The sequence below is a fragment of the Lepisma saccharinum genome, chromosome 8 (assembly GCF_977018435.1).
Source record: "Lepisma saccharinum chromosome 8, izLepSacc3.1, whole genome shotgun sequence".
NCBI classification, from domain to species: domain Eukaryota; kingdom Metazoa; phylum Arthropoda; class Insecta; order Zygentoma; family Lepismatidae; genus Lepisma; species Lepisma saccharinum.
Window position 1 is genome coordinate 75,260,663 of NC_139236.1, and position 18,499 is coordinate 75,279,161.

At 38.1% G+C, this 18,499-nt stretch overlaps 1 protein-coding gene across 3 annotated transcripts in view; it reads right to left on the reverse strand.

Annotated features, from left to right (window-relative positions):
* Positions 1–18,380, reverse strand: part of LOC145991148 (uncharacterized) — a 43,578-nt gene extending 25,198 nt beyond the window's left edge. For 2 of the 3 annotated variants that reach the window (XM_083126952.1, XM_083126953.1), the window contains exons 1-2: positions 18,019–18,380; positions 6,231–6,676 (exon numbers count right to left, since the gene is read on the reverse strand). In XM_083126952.1, coding sequence (XP_082983078.1) covers positions 6,231–6,646 — 416 coding nt within the window. In that variant the 5' untranslated portion in view covers positions 6,647–6,676; positions 18,019–18,380. The remainder of the gene's footprint in view (positions 1–6,230; positions 6,677–18,018) is intronic. The other variant, XM_083126955.1, reaches the window with a different exon arrangement.
* Between the last annotated feature and the right edge of the window lie 119 nt (positions 18,381–18,499).

The window sequence follows — 18,499 nt, forward strand, 5'->3', positions numbered from 1 at the left end:
CTTTTCAAAAAGCATAAATAACAAAAAATTGACATATTTTAATCTTTAAAAAACTGTATGTCAAAAACTATTTCACCCAGAAAGCTCATGTTTGTGTCATATTCTTCTGTTTCTATTGAGCTTTAATTTGAAATTGCGGTGTTTCATCTTCTGGTGGGGGTGTAGTGTAGTTAACAGTGTGTTTGTTGCATTAGTTCTTGAAAGAACAATCTCTCAGCAGAAAAAAAAAACAACTGAAGAACTGAATGTAAGATTTTAACTTATAAAGCTGACATTTGTCCCACTTGGACACAAGTCAGCATGCGAGAAATTTCTCCTTTACAATTAGTCTTTACCTTTCCGCATCCAAATCTGTAAGGTCTCTTCCTCCAAATTACATTAATTTGAAGGCTACATGCTTCATTTGAAAGTGTTTGCACACTATGCACACACATTGTTCACAGTATAAGAAATTTCTGTGTGTGTTTATTTTAACGAAAGAGTCAGGATGTCGTCTAGCATGTCACGTTGGTGTTTAAACCCTTAATAATAATAATCATTTTTCCACTCCCCTCCAACACAGTGAGTTATTCTATGTCAGAATGAAACATATTGACCAGTGGCAAATATATAGATTTGAAAGTGTTTATTTCATAAATAGTCACTCAACTGGAATCTACAAAGACACAAATACAAATACAGCCTGTACTGAATTTGCAAACTCTATATTCTATCTTTGGGGGTCAATATTCATGTGTACACCTAAAGAACAGTGGATCCAAAAGTGACTGAAGCACAGCAACATTTTGTACAATAAATTCCTAATTTTGGGATTTTTCTTATTACCAGGCACTGAAATATTCAGAGGACAATCACGACTTGTTGATTGTAGACCAGACAAATTACTGAAGAAGGGGAGAGGGGTTCTCATGCACAGTATTTTTGAAAGGGAAGGGGGTGGGGGTTATGAATACTTTCTAGTAGTCCTCATTTTGCCATCTTTTCCTGCATTTGACTTACTGGAATCCTATTTTTAGGAATAGGTCTAACAGGCGCGAAAATAATTTTTTATAAGTAGGAGGACGTTCAACACCTAATGAACCCTTAAGCTTCATTTTCATAGACGTGCACACGGGGAGGCAAGGGTGGTCGACTGCCCCCACCCCCCAATCTTTACTTAGAAATGTAATGTAATTTTATTGCAATTATAATATTATGCTCTAAAAGAATGTTACCTATTTTTAAATTGATAAATGTCCAAGCAACTACGGGAGACGAGGTTGCTTGTATTACTTTGCATTTAACTGAACTACTCCACTCAGTTTTCTAGGAAATTTCTTGTTATTAACACTCACTCATACTTTATTCGTCAGCTGTGAGCTGTGTTGCTTAATGTCGCTGGCAAATAAATGGCTCATACTTGGAAATTAATAAATTATGTGTAGTTGTTTTGAATCTGAACCTCAGACTAATTTAAAGTCACATAATTTAAACAGTGTGATTTTTTTTTTAATAATGCAATACATATATAGCTTAATTGTAATTAGTCCAACAAGGCATGGTATCTTCGAAAGCATCTTAAGAGATGCAAGATGGAAACTTATTTCTTTAAAGATCTTATCTGTAACAAGATTGGCTTGCTGTGTGAATGCTATGACCGTCATAAAATCTTTCCGTAAATATTTGACATCAGGAAATAGTCTCAAATACAAAAGTAACTGAAGTAAAGGCAATAGAAGAGGATTGCTTTCGCAAATGAAAATGGCGGAAGCGAGGGGAGCATTGGCCATCTAAAATTTTCAGGTTTATTAAAATTTATAAGTCGATGGTACTTTTGTTTACCTCCTTGGACAAACAGAGGAGCAATTTTTATAATTTTACAAATGTGACATTATTTCACAAAATAAAAATTATCTTGGATGCTATTTTTATAGCCTACAAAACTTTTTAATCCTCCCCAAAAAAGTTAAGTGGCAAGTTCGATTGTGACCCCCTAAAGTTAGACTCCAAGTTACGAAAAAGAACTTGGATAGAGAAATTCCTCATCAAAACAAAAAAAAAAAAAACAAAAAAAAAAAAGTCTTACTTTTGTCGCTTTTCCTTAGACATACTCCTAAGACTCCGAAAAGCATTAAATTGCCCAAGCGTGCTGACTTTTGCACAAATTGCAGTATTTTACAGTGGAATTTGAGGCACTTAATGAAATGTACCCCCACCAGGGATCGAACTCGGGATCACTTGGTTAGAAGGCAGCAGTCTTATTGCCAGACTACCTGGGTGTGGAGCTCAATTTGAATATTTCTAATTCATAGTTTGTTAACTTCTTGATTTCATAACGTCGTATTTTTCTCTCTTGGAATTTTTAGCAATAAGGATATACATACATTACCTTTCACGGCTGGGGTGGCCGTTGGGCGGCAGCTAGCACGTCGGTAAGTAAGAGCACATCTGCCGGCATTTAAACCCACAACTGTACGCTGACCTTGGTCAGTGCTTCAGTATCCAGACAGCTGTTGTCCAGTTTGCACATGTTTGTGAAGTGTTAAATTGCTACAAGTGTTTTAGATTGTTTTGTTTTAGTTTAGGTATTACCAGGTTGTTTTTTTCTGGAGTCTAATAATGCCACGCCATCCGTACAATTTTAAACAACGAATTTTTATATACGACTCTTACGTCATTACGAATTCTTATAGGGAATTTAGAATTATTTTTTTTTCCAGCAGAATTCCCAGATGTTTCTGTTTCACACAGAGACAGTGTTCTGTTACTTGTGAACAAATTTAGGAAAATAGTGTCTGCTCTTGTTAAGGTAAAATGGCATATGCTTACTGAGGATAGACTAGACAACATAGGAATACAATTGAAACATACTCCTCAAAAATGTCTCTGGCGCCTTGCACAAAAAACAGACATATTTTTAACATCATCCTGGTGAGCTACCAAGCTTTTATACCGGAAGCCATATATTAGAAGAATTGAAAGAAAATATGAAGAAATAAATTGAAGCAATTTCGGAAGAGGAACTGATACGTGTTAGTGAAAATTTCCTATAAATATGTGGATGGAGGAGGACATCATTTCAAACATCTTTTGTAACATGGTATGTGTTCATTTTAATTGTCTTGATAGTCAATTAGGGAAGTGATGGATTGGCCACAGAGGACCCACACCTCATCGCACAAGGTCACCAGACCTTATGCCTTGCAATTTCCGGATGTGGGGACATAACAAATCCCAGGTTTATGCACAGAAACAGACAGATATTCATGACCTTTAGTTCAACATTCAGGATGAACACTGTCAGAACGCAGTTCTCGCATTCATATGAAGTTTTTAATAGTGTTTGGATGTGAATGGAGTCTAACTGGAGATCTTCCGATGGATCAAATCACATCAAACACTAATTTTAATATTTTCTCTCTGAAACGAACCGTATTTCGTTGTAATAAACCTATTACTTAAATATATATATATATTTTTTTAGAATCTGACAGGACTTTTAACACATATATGTTTGTATGTATGTATAGATATATCCTGTAGCCTTTGCACCCTGTTGTGGCCACATGGCCGATATATATTCCAGCACCACGTGTCAGCAGTTAACACCCTATTTCTTGAAAATTACATGCAATATTTCAGTTGCCTTTTTATCAATTACTATGGATATGAAAGTATGACAAACTCTAATTACAAAACAGTATATCCTTTGTTATTATTAACAAATGGAGTTTGAAAAGGTCCGTTGTTTCCACCCTATTTCATAAATAAAAGGGACTGTAACCTCTCAACCAAAGGTGTTTTTTTTTCCATCCCTTCAAATTTATTCCATGCACACAGTAAAAGCACAAACAGTGCTTTTACACATTGGTATTCTATTTGCCACGCTTTTATGTCCTTGCTCCACCCCTATTCCTGCTGAAATCACAACACATGCCAGGGTTGACAGTGGTAAACATTGCCTCATCTTTTTTTTTTTCCTCTTTTTATCTGCCAATATCCAGCCTTCCTCTGGGTATGGTCACTGCATCGTCCTGCGGCATGTACAGGGGTTGGGCAAAATAATATGAACACCCACCTAATATGGTGTGGGACCAACTTTGGCTTTGAGAACAGACTCAATCCTCCTGGGAATGAATGCATACAAATCCTGGATGGTAGTCAGTGAAACAGTGGGATGCTATACCATTCCTCAACAAGAAACTGCTCCAATTCCTTGAGATTGGCTGGCAGAGGGAAACGGGCCCGTACTCTGGTTTCCAATACTGACCACAATGGCTCGATAATATTCAAATCAGGCAATTGTGCAGGCCAGGGAAGATGTGTAAGTGCATCATCGTGCTCATCAAACCAATCTTGGACAGTGCCAGCGGTAATAATTGGGACATTATCATCCTGGAAGATGGTATCCTCTACTGGGAACAATGCCTGTGCCATTGGATGGACATGGTCACCTAAAATGACTTCATACACCTTGGCACTTACCCTTCCTTTCAGTGTGACAATATAACCCAGTGAATGCCATGAAATGACCAAACACACCATTACTCTACTGCCACCATATTTCTCTGTTGGCACCAGACAGTCTGGTATGCTTCGGCCACACGTAAACACGTCCACTGGTGGGGAATAGTGTGAAGGTTGATTCGTCGAACCACATGACATGTTTCCATTGGTCGGTAGTCCAGGTTTTGTGCTCTTGACATCTCCGTTTGGCATTGTCCTGCATTACAAGAGATTTGGCAATAGCAGCTCTGCCATGGATATTCTGTTTATGCAGTTCTCGGCACACTGTTTACGTTGACACTGCATTCTCAACATGCATATTCAGCTCAGCAGTCACTTTGGTTGTGGTGGTCTTCCTCTGAGAGCCAACAGTCCTCCTCAATGCCCTCCTGTCTCTCTCTGTCAGTTTCGTCTTGCTCGCGATACCTCTACTATCTTTGCAACTGTTGTTACGGATGCACCAACTAATCGGGCACCAACAATTTGCTCTCGTTGGAAGTTTGCGTAACACAACACAAAGCCGTTCACAGGCTTAATAGTGGCTCATACCTCTAGCAGAGGGATCTTTCCCCTTCCCCTAATTTTATCACTGCTATCATTTGTGATTGCGATTAATCCTTATCCTGATCCAATTACGAGAGGATATCCCCCCCCCTTTTATCACCTTAAATTTTCGGTAATTCCTGTTTGAATTCTATCCAAACATTAGTTATGTTGAAGGATCATGCACCCAATTGTGTGTGTTTATGTGAGAAGTGGGTGATAAATAAATAAATGCTACAAATATATAAATCTTGACCTATAATCCACAACTTTTGTTTCATCTTCCGGTGTAGTGTAGTTAACAGCATGTTTGTCGCATTGGTTCTTGTAAGCACAGTCTCAGCTGTGGCACAATAAAAAAGACCATGTTCTAAATTCAAACTTTGTCAAGAGTAACTGTCACAACCTCTGTATGTGTAACAGATTAAATAATTATTTCTTCTTGCCACGTGAACAATACAATCGGTAAGCAGACAGTGAAATACTTTATGTGGACCCCAGCTGGCGAAAAAAAAATGTATGTGTGTATATGTGCATGTCTCTCTCTCTGTGTACATACATACAAAAATTATGTGAGGGGCCTCTCTGATGGAGTAGTGGTAACATCGTTGCCTTGTAATCAAGAGGTCCTGGGTTCAATACCTGGTGGAGACACATAATGGTGTGGATACCACTTTAAAATGAAGGTCCAGTCCCAATTAGCCTTCCTGTGCATAAAGTGCACATTCAATCAATCAATCAACACGAATATGTGAGATAGGAGACAGTAAACACTTACCACAAATTAAAAGATTTCCTATATTTCACGGTCGAACCACACAATCACGGAGTGGAAACATAGACTCATTTCTCATTAGGTTTCATTTAAATAGACAACTATTGAAAATTAAATTAGGCTGATTTTCAGTTACATAAACAAAGAAACTGCTCTCTGTTATTGGCAATATCTTTCATTAAAAAATCAAATATGGTTTATTTAAAAAACCACTTACCCTGTTGGCAGGCTTCCATATTTTTTTAAAAGGAGGGAGGGAGGGGAACTTCAGAACTATACTTCATTGTTTAATTGCTATGTACAAAAATTCAGTACTTCTCTCTCCATATATAAAAAGTAATTTTGAATATAACTAAATATTCAAGCAGAAGAAATTTTGAGAAAAAAATGATCAAAGTATTGTGGTATGTGTACTTCATGCACTCACCTTCCTATCTCTGAAGCTTCACCTTCAATTGTGAGTTCACTCTTCTTTACATCTTCAGGTTCTGCTATAACATTCTCTCTCTCATTACTTTTGTATGCAGCAGCAGAAGCAGCAAAGTGTTCAATGCCATCACTTGTATCCAAATCCTTACTATCCTCTTCTAAAAAATCACTCATCCCAGCACCAGTGTGTATGTGTACGTGGAAGGGACTACCAGGAGCATCATCTGGCTTTTCGACTTTAATTTGTTCATCACTTGGTTCAGATTTAATAACTGATGATGATGTTGGCTGCCAAGTGTTTTCGATTGACTCTTCATGAGAAGGCACATCTTGTGGTTCACTCTTGACTGAGCAACTGATGAATTCAGGCTCTGCATTCAGTAGTGGGGCTGAAGAGTGTTCATCGAACTCCATCTTTGTTGATGAGGGTGAGGCACTTGGAATCTGAAAAGACATTTTACACGGAACCATCAGATGATGCTCAAATTGAAGACAGTCAGACCCCCTACCAACTAGACCACTTTAGTTCCTATATATAATAATATGACAAAACATGTAATAACATGACAAATATACAGGGTGTCATTTTAATGGTGCCCACGGACCACGGAAACGTATAGAGGACATCAAAACAAACAACTTTTCTCAGTAACATTTTTCTCGTTGGTGCATCATTTCGGCGCTACAGTCGTTCAAAAAAGCCCTTTTGCCGCCTGAATGCTGGCAATCACACACAACATTTGATTGCATTTGTGACGTCATATCCCGTCGTGAAGCGATGCGTTCCACGGTTGCCAGGAACACACATATTCTGTGAAATATGACATAGCTACAATCAGATGTACCGTAAAACAAAACGAGAAAACACGTTCTGTAACCTAACAGGAAGTAAACAAACGATACGAAAAATGGTAGAAAGGAAATAGAATTCAAGTGGAAATGGCCATATCGAATTTTGTCTGAGCTTACAATCTTACATGTCAAATATTAGCAAATCTAGTTACCAAGTTGACATCTACAATTTAGTCTATCCACTTTGTCCTTCTGATACTAGTTGTCTGTGACACACTGAACAGATGACAAAATAGAAATAAAAGAACTCAAAATTCCAAAGGTAAGCAACACATAATATAATGTATATTCAGGGCATTATGAGGCAAGTGGCAAAAATGATTGTACATACAGGGATGTAAGTAGTACTAATACAAGCTCTCCGACGACTGTGTTTATCTATGCACCGGATACACATGTACTAGTTTGCAACTATGAACAGGGCAATATATTCGCTACCGATTCATAAATAGATTGTTACTGTGGTTGTGCGTGTTTTAGCCGTAATGTAATAACGTGAACCTCGGATACTTCCGTTATCAGCACAAAAGTATCACAAGGCATCTGGACACAAACCTGCAGATATCAACCTTGCAACGAGATTTGCGAATATTTGACATGTAGCTGGGCGTAAACAGCCACATGTAAGCTGTAAGTCCAATAAAATTTATTGTTGTTGATATTTGACATCAGGCCGAGACAAAATCCGATATTGACACTTCATTTTGAATACGTTTTTACCATTTCTCATATCGTTGGTTCACTTTCCCCTTCCCCTGAGATGACTGCTGATCTTCTGGCTGGTAGGCTATGATGTTCGGTCTATTGGAGGCGTTTCTCGATTCGTTTTACACCTAATCATTTTCACAAAATTTGTGTGTTCCTTGCAACCCTGCCATGCGCTGTTTCACAGCAGGAAATGACGTCACAGATACGATCAAATGTTGTGCTGGGTTGCCAGCATTCAGGCGGCAAAGCGGTCTTTTTTGAACGGCTGTAGCGTCGAATCGACGCCCCAACGAGAAAAATGTTACTGAGAAAAGTTGTTTGTTTTGATGTCCTCTATATGTTTCCGTGGTCCGTGGGTGCCATTAAAATGACACCCTGTATAATAAGTAATAATATGTACTATTTAGATAAAACCACAGTTGGATACATTTTTACTACAGGTTTACAGCTGCAGGATTTTGTGAAATTTATACAATGAATAAGTGTGTATATATAATGAACACATGTCATATATGCTGGTTAAAATACTCAAAAGTGTTGTCCACTTATTTCTTAATTTGTACCATTCAATTATTATTATGTATTGGATACCAGTGTTTTCATATATTTCTTGAGTATTAAAAAATGTGCAAAAAATTAGCTACTTAGAATAATTTACTTGCACAGTTTTATCTATTACGTATGTGTCTAAACTAGAGTTGCAAAAAGCCAGCCTTTTTGAATGGACGTTTTTTTTTCTGATAAAAAGCAGGCTTTTGAAGACAAAAAATGGAAATTTTGACTCTTTTGGCTTTTCACCAATTACAGCTAACCTATTTCACTTGAAGTTACATTTATGAGTTTACAGGTTTGTAGTGACATATTTTAAACCTAGCTACAAAAATTTACGTGATGAAGCAGCCAAGAGACAGATATTGGCCAATCCCAGTGGACACATATTGCAAAGTGGTTCAGATACAATCTTAACCCTAGCTTACAGATGAGGAGAGGGGAGGGGGATTGCTGGCAGGCCCACCACCTCTATTTTCTTAGATTTTTGAACTGTTTGAAAATAAATTACATGGTTCCCTAGGGTGTTCACAATATTTCTGTATCACTTTTGTTCATAAAAACATAAATGTAATGTAATTAGGAGACAAAATGCACTTGGCGAGCATATCAGGTGTCATGCCTGTGACAGTGTACAATTAGTTGGTAATGATGGTAATTATTATATTTAATCATTTAATCAACAACTTTTAGTGAATGATATAATACGAGGGGAGGCTGAAAAGTTTTGCCTGTTGATTAATATCCATCTTATTTTATTTGCAGAGATCTCGGAACGTTTGCTGAGCATTCCTCCATTCCTTAGCTACAACGCCACATAGCGGGAGTTGTTGTCATCTGCCCACGTGATCAGCAGTTGTGACCAAGATGGCAACTGGTATGGACGTACGGTTAAAGCAGAGAGCCGTAATCAAATTCTTAACGGTGAAAGGGGTGCAAAATCGCCACAGGTGACGAATCGTGGGTCAACCACTATGGCCCAATGATGAAGAGGCAGTCCATGGAGTACTGTTCACAAAAGTTGTCCCACTCCAAAAAAAATTCAAAGTCTGTGCATCTGCGGGAAAAGTCATGCTGACTGTTTTTCGATGTGAATGGTGTTGTCCACACCAAGTTTCTTCCCAAGGGTACCACCGTGAACTCAGAACGGTACATTGAAACCCTAAAGAAGCTAAAGGCTCGACTGAGATGCGTCATGCCTGACAATGGAGCCTCTCTTCTTCTCCATGATAATGCTAGATCCCACACCAGCAAATTGACCACCGACGCAATATTGAAGCTTGGATACACTGTCCTCCCACACACCCCCATACAGCCCTGATCTTACACCCTGTGACTTCTACATCTTTCCTAAACTGAAGGAACACCACTACTCATCGGATGAGGACGTCCAGCATGCTGTGCGATCGTGGTGTCACTCCAAAGGCAAGGATTTCTACCGTGACGCCATGGAAGGACTGGTGCACTGTTGGAGGAAGTGCGTGGAAGAGATGGTGACTATGTGGAGAAGTGATGTTCCAGAACTGAAGCCAAGATGTCAATGTATACATTGTCTTTTATTTGATTAAATTCTGTTCACTATAACCCGAGATATTAATCTACAGGCAAAACTTTTCAGCCCACCCTCGTATATGTGAGACACTCATGCAATAATTGGTTATAATATTTCTATTAATGATAGTAATTTTTGTAATTATTATAATTAATAAATAACTACATATATAATCAGCAAAGGAAGCAGTGATTCAATAATAAAATGATTTCTTTAATTAAGTGATAAAACAAAGTGGGGGCTTGAGAGCCATGCCCCCTGTATGTAAGTTTTTTGTATGGCACAGATAAGCTAGGAGTGAAACTAAACATGTAGTTCTGATGAGCACATCTGACCATGAAATGGACTTCAAACAAGCTTTTACATGTTTGTGTCTCAACTTAAAAGTTGATGTCATAAAATATGAAACAAATGTTAATATCACAATGTTTGATGTTTCAGGACAATTAAAAATCTTTACTGTTCACAACGCATATGAAGAATTATACGTGGTACATGAATGTAACGGAGCTTTGAGATGGAAGTGACATGTGGCTCTTGGAATCCAAACTTCAGAAGTAAATGCAACCTTTTGAACCAAAGCAACATAAGCTGCAAGTGTTGCTTTTGTCACTTGGCCTGTACCATTGTCTCAGGGAACTTTCAGACTGAAAGCAACAAGTGACATGTGTCACTTGGAAGCAGACCCTCAGCAATCCATTCAACCTTTTGACCCGAAGTGCGACAAGAAGCTAAACATGTCACTTGCATGTTGCTCGGACTGTACTGTTTTCTCAATGGCATGCATTGTGCCATTTCGGTCTGTTGTTCTTGCATGCACGGCGAATTTTTGCTTTATACTGAAGGAGACTGCTCCTTCTATAGCATGCATCATGTCACCTCGGTCTTGTTTGTGCATGCATAGTGGTTGCTTGCTTAGACTGAAGGGGCCCTTGTCAATTCAATGTGACACTCCCCACTGCCATGTGTTGAGTCAGTCTGAATGTTCTCTATACTTAACATGATTGTTAGCTACTTCATCAGATATTAGCCTGTAAATCACAGAGAACAAGTTGCAAGTACTGTTGTTGGAAAAAGGCCAGCTTCTTGATAGAAGGTGATAATCATGAATGGGCCTCTGGAGTGGAATAAATTAATGCTGTTGCCTTGTAACAAGAAGGGGTCTGAGGTTCAATCCTCAGTGGTAGCAGAGTTCTCCGGATCTCATTTCAAACTGTACATACAGTCCAGATTACTTAAATAGATTCTTTTTTGCCACTTGCGGTCAGTCTTATTTGCTTCTGCGTCAGTTTTTATAGGCCAGTGTTTTTCAACCGCCGGGCTGCAAAAAGTCCAGTGCACCCAGATGTTGACGACTAATTTAATTCTAATTATATATTTGACAGCAAGTCTATACATAATTGAACTATGATTATGCCATAGTTGATAGACAGTATTAATATTAATTAAGGGTACATATTAATTTCCATATAAACTTTTAAACATCAGAAATGTATTTATGAGTGAAATTTTTGGGTTCAGGGAATCGATTTTTAAGAAATAAATTTAATAGGCTGTGGTCTCACGAAGGTTGAGAACCACTGCAACTAGCTGCCAAAATACAATAATAGTTGCTCAGTGACCACCTTTAGCCACAATTTAATCAAATTATACATGATATACTGTAAAGCCAGAATATATTTTACTGAACACAAAATTTAATGTAGAGATTTGATACTAGATTTTCAAAAGGTAGAAGAGTATTTTCTTTTTTGTTTCATGTACGTGCTCGTATAACAAATTCAAACATTGAAAATCATATCATACTATTAGGTTATATTAAAAACACATACAAAACTACTCTAGTTATGTGAATATGTTTGTACTAAGCACATGGAAATGATCGCTAACATGTAAGGAACACAAAAATATTTGCATTATTATCATATGACCAATGTAACTTGAGTTATACCCCCAAAAGGAATTGTCGGCACGCCACTGATTCAAGCTTCAAAATGCAGCTGTACCTTGAAATGACTTTAGCTCAGAGATTATTTGCCCTGGAGATATGAACGATATACCGTTGTACGCAGAATGAATCTCAGATTCAGACGATATATAATTTATGCACATTCGGCGCACATATGGAGGGGGAAAGGGGGGAAATCCCCCTAATTTTTTTTTAAAAAATGGGGTTTCTCCCCCCCTGCCCCCGAAAAAAAGGATATGAAAAGTTCAAAATGCACATAGAAATTATCGCTGACATGTAAGGAACACAAAAATATTTGCATTATTATCATATGACCAATGTAACTTGAGTTGTACCTCCAAAAGGAATGGTCGGCACGCCACTGATTCAAGCTTCAAAATGCAGCGGTACCTTGAAATGACTTTAGCTCAGAGACTATTTGCCCTAGAGATATGAACGATATACCGTTGTACGCAGAATGAATCACAGATTCAGAAGATATATAATTTATGCACATTCGGCGTATATATGGAGGGGGAAAGGGGGTAAATCCCCTGAAAATACTTTCTTTTAAAAAAATGGGGTTTCTCCCCCCCGCCCCCCCCCCCCCCCCCGAAAAAAAGGATATGAAAAGTTCAAAATGCACATAGAAATTATCGCTGACATGTAAGGAACACAAAAATATTTGCATTATCATCATATGACCAATGTAACTTGAGTTGTACCCCCAAAAGGAACCGTTCAAGCTTCAAAATGCAGCGTTACATTGAAATGACTATAGCTCAGAAACTAAATGCCCTAGAAATATGAACGATATACCACTGTACGTAGAATGAATCACAGATTCAGACGATATATAATTTATGCACATTCGGCGTACATATGGAGGGGGAAAGGGGGGAAATCCCCTCAAAAATACTTTTCTTTAAAAAAATGTCAAAATGCAAAATTTATGCAAATTTGGTGTATATATAGAGGAGGAAGGGAGAAAATCCCCAAAAATTATTTTAAAAAATTGTCACTTCACCCAAAAAATGTCCTCGCACTTGGGCACAAAACGACACCTTCGCACAACATTCGCGGACGAAAAGCTACAACGTAGTGAAAAATGAGCGCCAATTCTTGCAGCTGCTTGAAATTCTATTTTTAGACAATGCTGGGTAACCCCTGTTGCCACTTGTGGACACTTGTGCTAAAAAAAAACAAAGGTTTCCTTCAGCACGCTTCGAAATTCCATTCTCACAATGCAGATTCAACAACCAGTCTTCCCCCACCCCCACCCCCTGCTTGCGCCCTCACGGAAAACTTTCATTTTGACATCGGATACTGATAAACAAGTTTCCTTCGAATGCACTTAGAAGGAGGGAGTGAAAAGCATTGCTTTAGAACAACAAAGCCAGTCTTCCTTTGTCGTCAAAAATTTGACGTTGAAAAGAGCCGCAAAAGAGAAGTACCTTTTCCCGCCTTTTCTCCTCCCATTTTCATGAAAAAAAAATGCAAAAAACCATTTCTGTTAAATACATGTGTTAGTAACAATATAAAAAAATAAAATCGAAATTCTAGCCAAAAATAGAAAAGTTATAACGTAAAAACTACAACCTTGACACAGCATCTCGATCGAGACGCTTGGGACAGTGAGAGTTACATTTGGGTATCTAATTCGAGACGCTTGGGCGGCAAAAGGTTAACCCATACTTTATGCATTTATTGATATCAGTAAAATTATATTCAGTAAGTCGTTTTAGAAGCAAATAAGTGACAACAGTTTGCTACATAAGTTGTTGATATGTTCATCCCATGATAATATTTTTTGTAATGTGATCGCCAAGAATTTCACTCTTATTTTAAGGTTCTATGTGTATTCAGTCAATGATTGTTGTTTGTTTATCGAAGTCAGTGCTTTGCTTTTGTTAATATCATAAATTTAGTCTTATTACTGCTTGTTAATAATCCATGGACATTTACTGATTGAATGGGATAAAAATGCTGATTTCTGTTCATTTGCATCTTTGCTTTTATGGGGAGAAGTGAGGAAATTTCCTGCCAAAAGAAATTCTAGCCTTTACATTATAATATTCTTTCTCTGAAAGTATCAGCAGCAAGTGCACAATTCTTACAAGAATGAAACACATATCCGCCAATATTCAGGTACTGTTTTGAACAATCACGTACCAGCACTGACTATGTGGGAGCCCGAGGAATTTCAAATTTCAAATAAAGATAAATTAAAAATTTCTTCTTCTGTTTGCTAAATGTTTGACTGATTGATTTGGTTTTCTCCCACTTTTGGCTAATAATGAAGAATAGGATGAGTGATGAAATTAGCCATGCCCAGACTGGGATTCAAACCCAGATATTTGCTAAATGAAAATAAGTTTCTTTGAGATAGACTTGTAGCCTAGACTGTAGAAAATAAGCTGTAATTCTAGCATTAGTTGTTACCTAGCTGTATGATTTTTTTTTTTATTGGAAACTTCCTGACGAAAAAAGTTTGCTTTTACATTAGAATACAATACATCCGAAAGTATAAGCAACAAGTGTGCAATTCTTGACACAAGAATGGAACACATATCGAGCAATATGCAAGTATGGTTTTGAGCCCATGGACCCCGGTGTTGCATTATGTGGGGGCATGTCAAAACTAAAATCTCATAAAAAAATAAGATCCTTTTTTTCATTCTTCTTCATCATCTTTTATTTGGTAAATGAGAATTTGGCTTTGGAGAATCATCCTTTCCCAAAGCTGAAAAAGCAGCCCACTTCATTGGCGAATACGTTATGCAGGTATACTTAGAATGATGTACTGTTTTTTACACTTTTCTCTTCCTATTAACAAACAAAAACACAGTTCGGTAGCAAAAATTGCAGGTGGTGTAACACACAATTCGTCCTGCTAAGTGCCCGTGTAGTCTAAGTCGTCATGCTTTGGGTTCCTGCTACAGGACACACACAGGTTCGTCTCCTGGGGAAAGCTAAAACTTTTCTCCAGAGATTTAGGCCTATGCATGGGACCAGTGGCCATCACCCACCATTGTGTCGTAATTTGGAAGCTACAAATGTATAGCGTAACCTGGTCATGAAAACCTACCATAACTACTGGGGGTTAGACATTCTGGCTACACATCAGCCCAGACCGTGACTGGTTGGATTATCTACCACCCTCTGGAGGTGCAGATCAGGTCGGCAATCGGTAGGTAAGCCTATGTATATCATACACAAAAAAATGCACAATATTCAATCACATTGCCTACAGTACATTTCACTCCCAGCCAAAGCAATGACAGTCCCCTTCGTTCGTAAAACCTGGAAGCTGTTGACCTTTGATGCAGATGTGAAGGGAATTTGCATGATGACATCAAAGTCTAAACGGGAGGTCACAACAGGGCCTTAAAGTTGGGAGCTGTCTACATTTTCACTCTTCACTGGAAACAAATTACACAAAATAGTTTTACCTAATGTCAAGGGGGGCTGATGGCAGTGCTGAGGGGGGCTGGCAGCACATCCAGGGGAAGGGGCTTAGGCCCCCTGGCCCCTTACTGGCTACCGGCCTGAGTATGTGTTAACATATGTACATCGAAATCGAACCATGTAAAAATTGCATTCGTAGCATGATGAAATCGCAATAAAACAAAAGGAACTTGGACCATGTTTCCTGCAACTAAGACAAAATACCTATTACGATCTATGAACTTTAAACATAAGTTCACACACCCCTTTGCATATTTTCGAACACTTCTCTGTCTCCCCATACGGTAACAGTTTACTATATCGGAAACACATTAAAATCGAATATTTAGTGTTTCGCATGGTTCGTACTTACCAATTGTGTATTGCGGAACATAGTTCAAGGTGCCATTATGCTTTTTACACGAAAAAAGAAACAATTTGTCATAGAGAGTAATTTCTTTGACTCCTTTTTTCGCTTCCATAACACAGAATATGGCAGCCAAATATTGACTACTGTAGTGGGCATGCAGTTTTCCAACCTCCTTCACTGCATCACTTGTGCAAATTGTATATTATGCATGGGTAGCCGACGGATAGCCCCACGAACCATTATGCACGGTAGCTGAACGATAGCCCCACCAACCATTTCTGATTAGGTTAGGTTTGGTTACATTAATTAGTCAAGCATAGTAAAAAAAGGGGGGTTGGAAACATTGACAGGGGCTTACGTCATCAAACGTACACAGTATCCAGTTGTCGTAGGGCAACAAAATGAAAGCAATGGCATCGACGAACGTTGTAAACCTTGGAGAAACTAATTTCCGTAAGTCGTTTCAGTACTTGTCTGATAAGGCCCGAACACCTCTCGCTCGTTTATTTCCTTAATTTTAGCATTGATACTTACATATTCTGCATTGCGGAAGATTCTTTAAGGTGAAGTTATGCCTTTTTCCATAAAATAGTGTCAAGTTTTCATATTACAAGTCATTATTTGTCTTCCTTGTTATGCTTGGGTAACAGACAATATGGTATGCAGTCGTGCTTGTGTTTTGTCGATTTGGAGTGGGTATGCAGTGTTTCAACCTTCTTAACCGAAAAATACCTACTTTTGTGTTTATTATGTCATCATAAACCATTGACGGATAGACGAAAAACCATTCATGATAGCCCCAAAAACCATCCACGATAGCCCCACGAACCATTGATGGATAGCCCCAAAAACCATTCACGATAGCCCCACGGACCATTTCCGACAAGGTTAGGTTAGGTTTGGTAAGCATAGTTAAAAAAATTCCCGTAAAAAAAAGGCACGTTTGGAAACACTGCCGAGATGCTTGCGCCTTCTGCATGCACATAATGGAAATAACGGCCTAATGTTACAGAAGATGCAAGTTCCTTACGTAAAAACTGATTATTTATTGTTCTGCAGCTTTCTATGATGAAGTTTTTAGTTTCCGCGAAAGAAAATACTTCGAAGAACCTCGACAATGATACAGAAAGTGATTTCAGTAAGTAGTTTCTCCTGTAAATTTGAAGAAATCCGTTCGGGCGATATCAGACAGTTACCCATGTGTACAATTGAAGAAATGTGTTTCCGATATAGTAAACTGTTGCCCCCCCCCCACCTAAATCATTCAACATTTTGTGGGGTACTACTTTACTATACCGGAGACACCTGTCAATGATTTATTTCGCACTTTTTTACATTGCTAATGTACTATTCTGCATTCCGGAACATTTATTTAGGTGAAATAATGAATTTCTAACTAAAATAATGCCTATTTCTCACATTTACTGTTTTTCCTTATTTCCACACAATTCATCGTGCGGTGTGCCAGTGTTTTGTCAATTTGGAGTGTGCATGCAGTGTTGCAACTTTGTTCACTGAAAAATACCTAAATTTAAAAAAATTAAAAACACCACAAAAATTTTTCACGAAAAAAGTTCAATTTTCGACATAAGAAGTAATTATTAAACCATTGACGTTAGCCCAAAAATTCCCGATAGCACCACGAACCATCACGGGGACGAGGTATGCCTACTAGGTTAGGTTAGGCCTGTTAGGTTAGGTTCCATTAGCACTCCTTTCGTTCAATTTAGCATATACGGACAACGGCACGTCATCTTATAGCGAAAAGACTGCGTGGGTTGAAGCACTGACGGTACTTGTTTACTATCCTTCGGACAGATTTCGAACATAGCCCCATGAACCATTTCCGGTAAGGTTAGGTTAGGTAGGGCCACGCATAGGTTACAATAGTTTAAAAATTGGTTTCGAAAAAAATATTGGTAGCCCCACACACCATTCTCGCATAGCCCCACGAACCATTGACGCATAGCCCCACAGGTGTCCGAAGGATAGTAAACATTTACAAAAAAAAAAAAAAAAATCTGGTAAAAAAAAGGCAGTTTGGAAACACTGGAGCGACCGCTTGACTTTCGACGCTCGCGCCATCTGCAGGTTCATAATGGAAACAACGGCATAATGTTGTCGCTTTGCACAAAATGCAAGTTTATTATATCAAAAGTGCTTATTTCTTGTTGTGCAGTAGTCTACGGTGCGAAAAAACCTCCACGAACTTTCAAAATACTACAGAAACTCATTTCGGTAACTAGTTTCTTCTGTAAAAATGAAGAAATGTGTCTTCGATATAAGACATTTACCGTTTTTGTTTCTCATAATTCAAATGATTATTACTTTATTCTGGAAAGCATGCTACTATTACTTACAATTTGTGACGGTCAGTATTTTTGGAATGTCCCTTTGTACTCCTCCCGTTTCATAGGATTCACTTTCAAAACTTGTTCCATACTGTTCGGTAATTTGCCCCCACTTTATTGATGTTGCCTTGATAACAATTAAAGATAATCATGTACAATTGAGTTGTACGAATCAAAGTGGTTTGTCCATGCAAAAAACAGATATTTTCCTTCTTATGAATTTAAGGGATCTCACTTGTCTTAAGATTGTTTCAGTTCAGACTGGGGATCCACCACCTTTGCCACAGACATCCGCAATTATTGTTCGGCAAATCCTCCATAACTATTCATTAATTTTTGTTTTGATATCGTACGCGTTTTTAAGAATTACATTTTTACGTAAGCTGGTGTTAAAGTTGTCCATTCAAAGAAATTCAGCCTTCCTCGAAAATATATATTAATTTTATTTTAATTCTTTCTTTTAAAGACCTACGGCAGAGGACATTTGGTC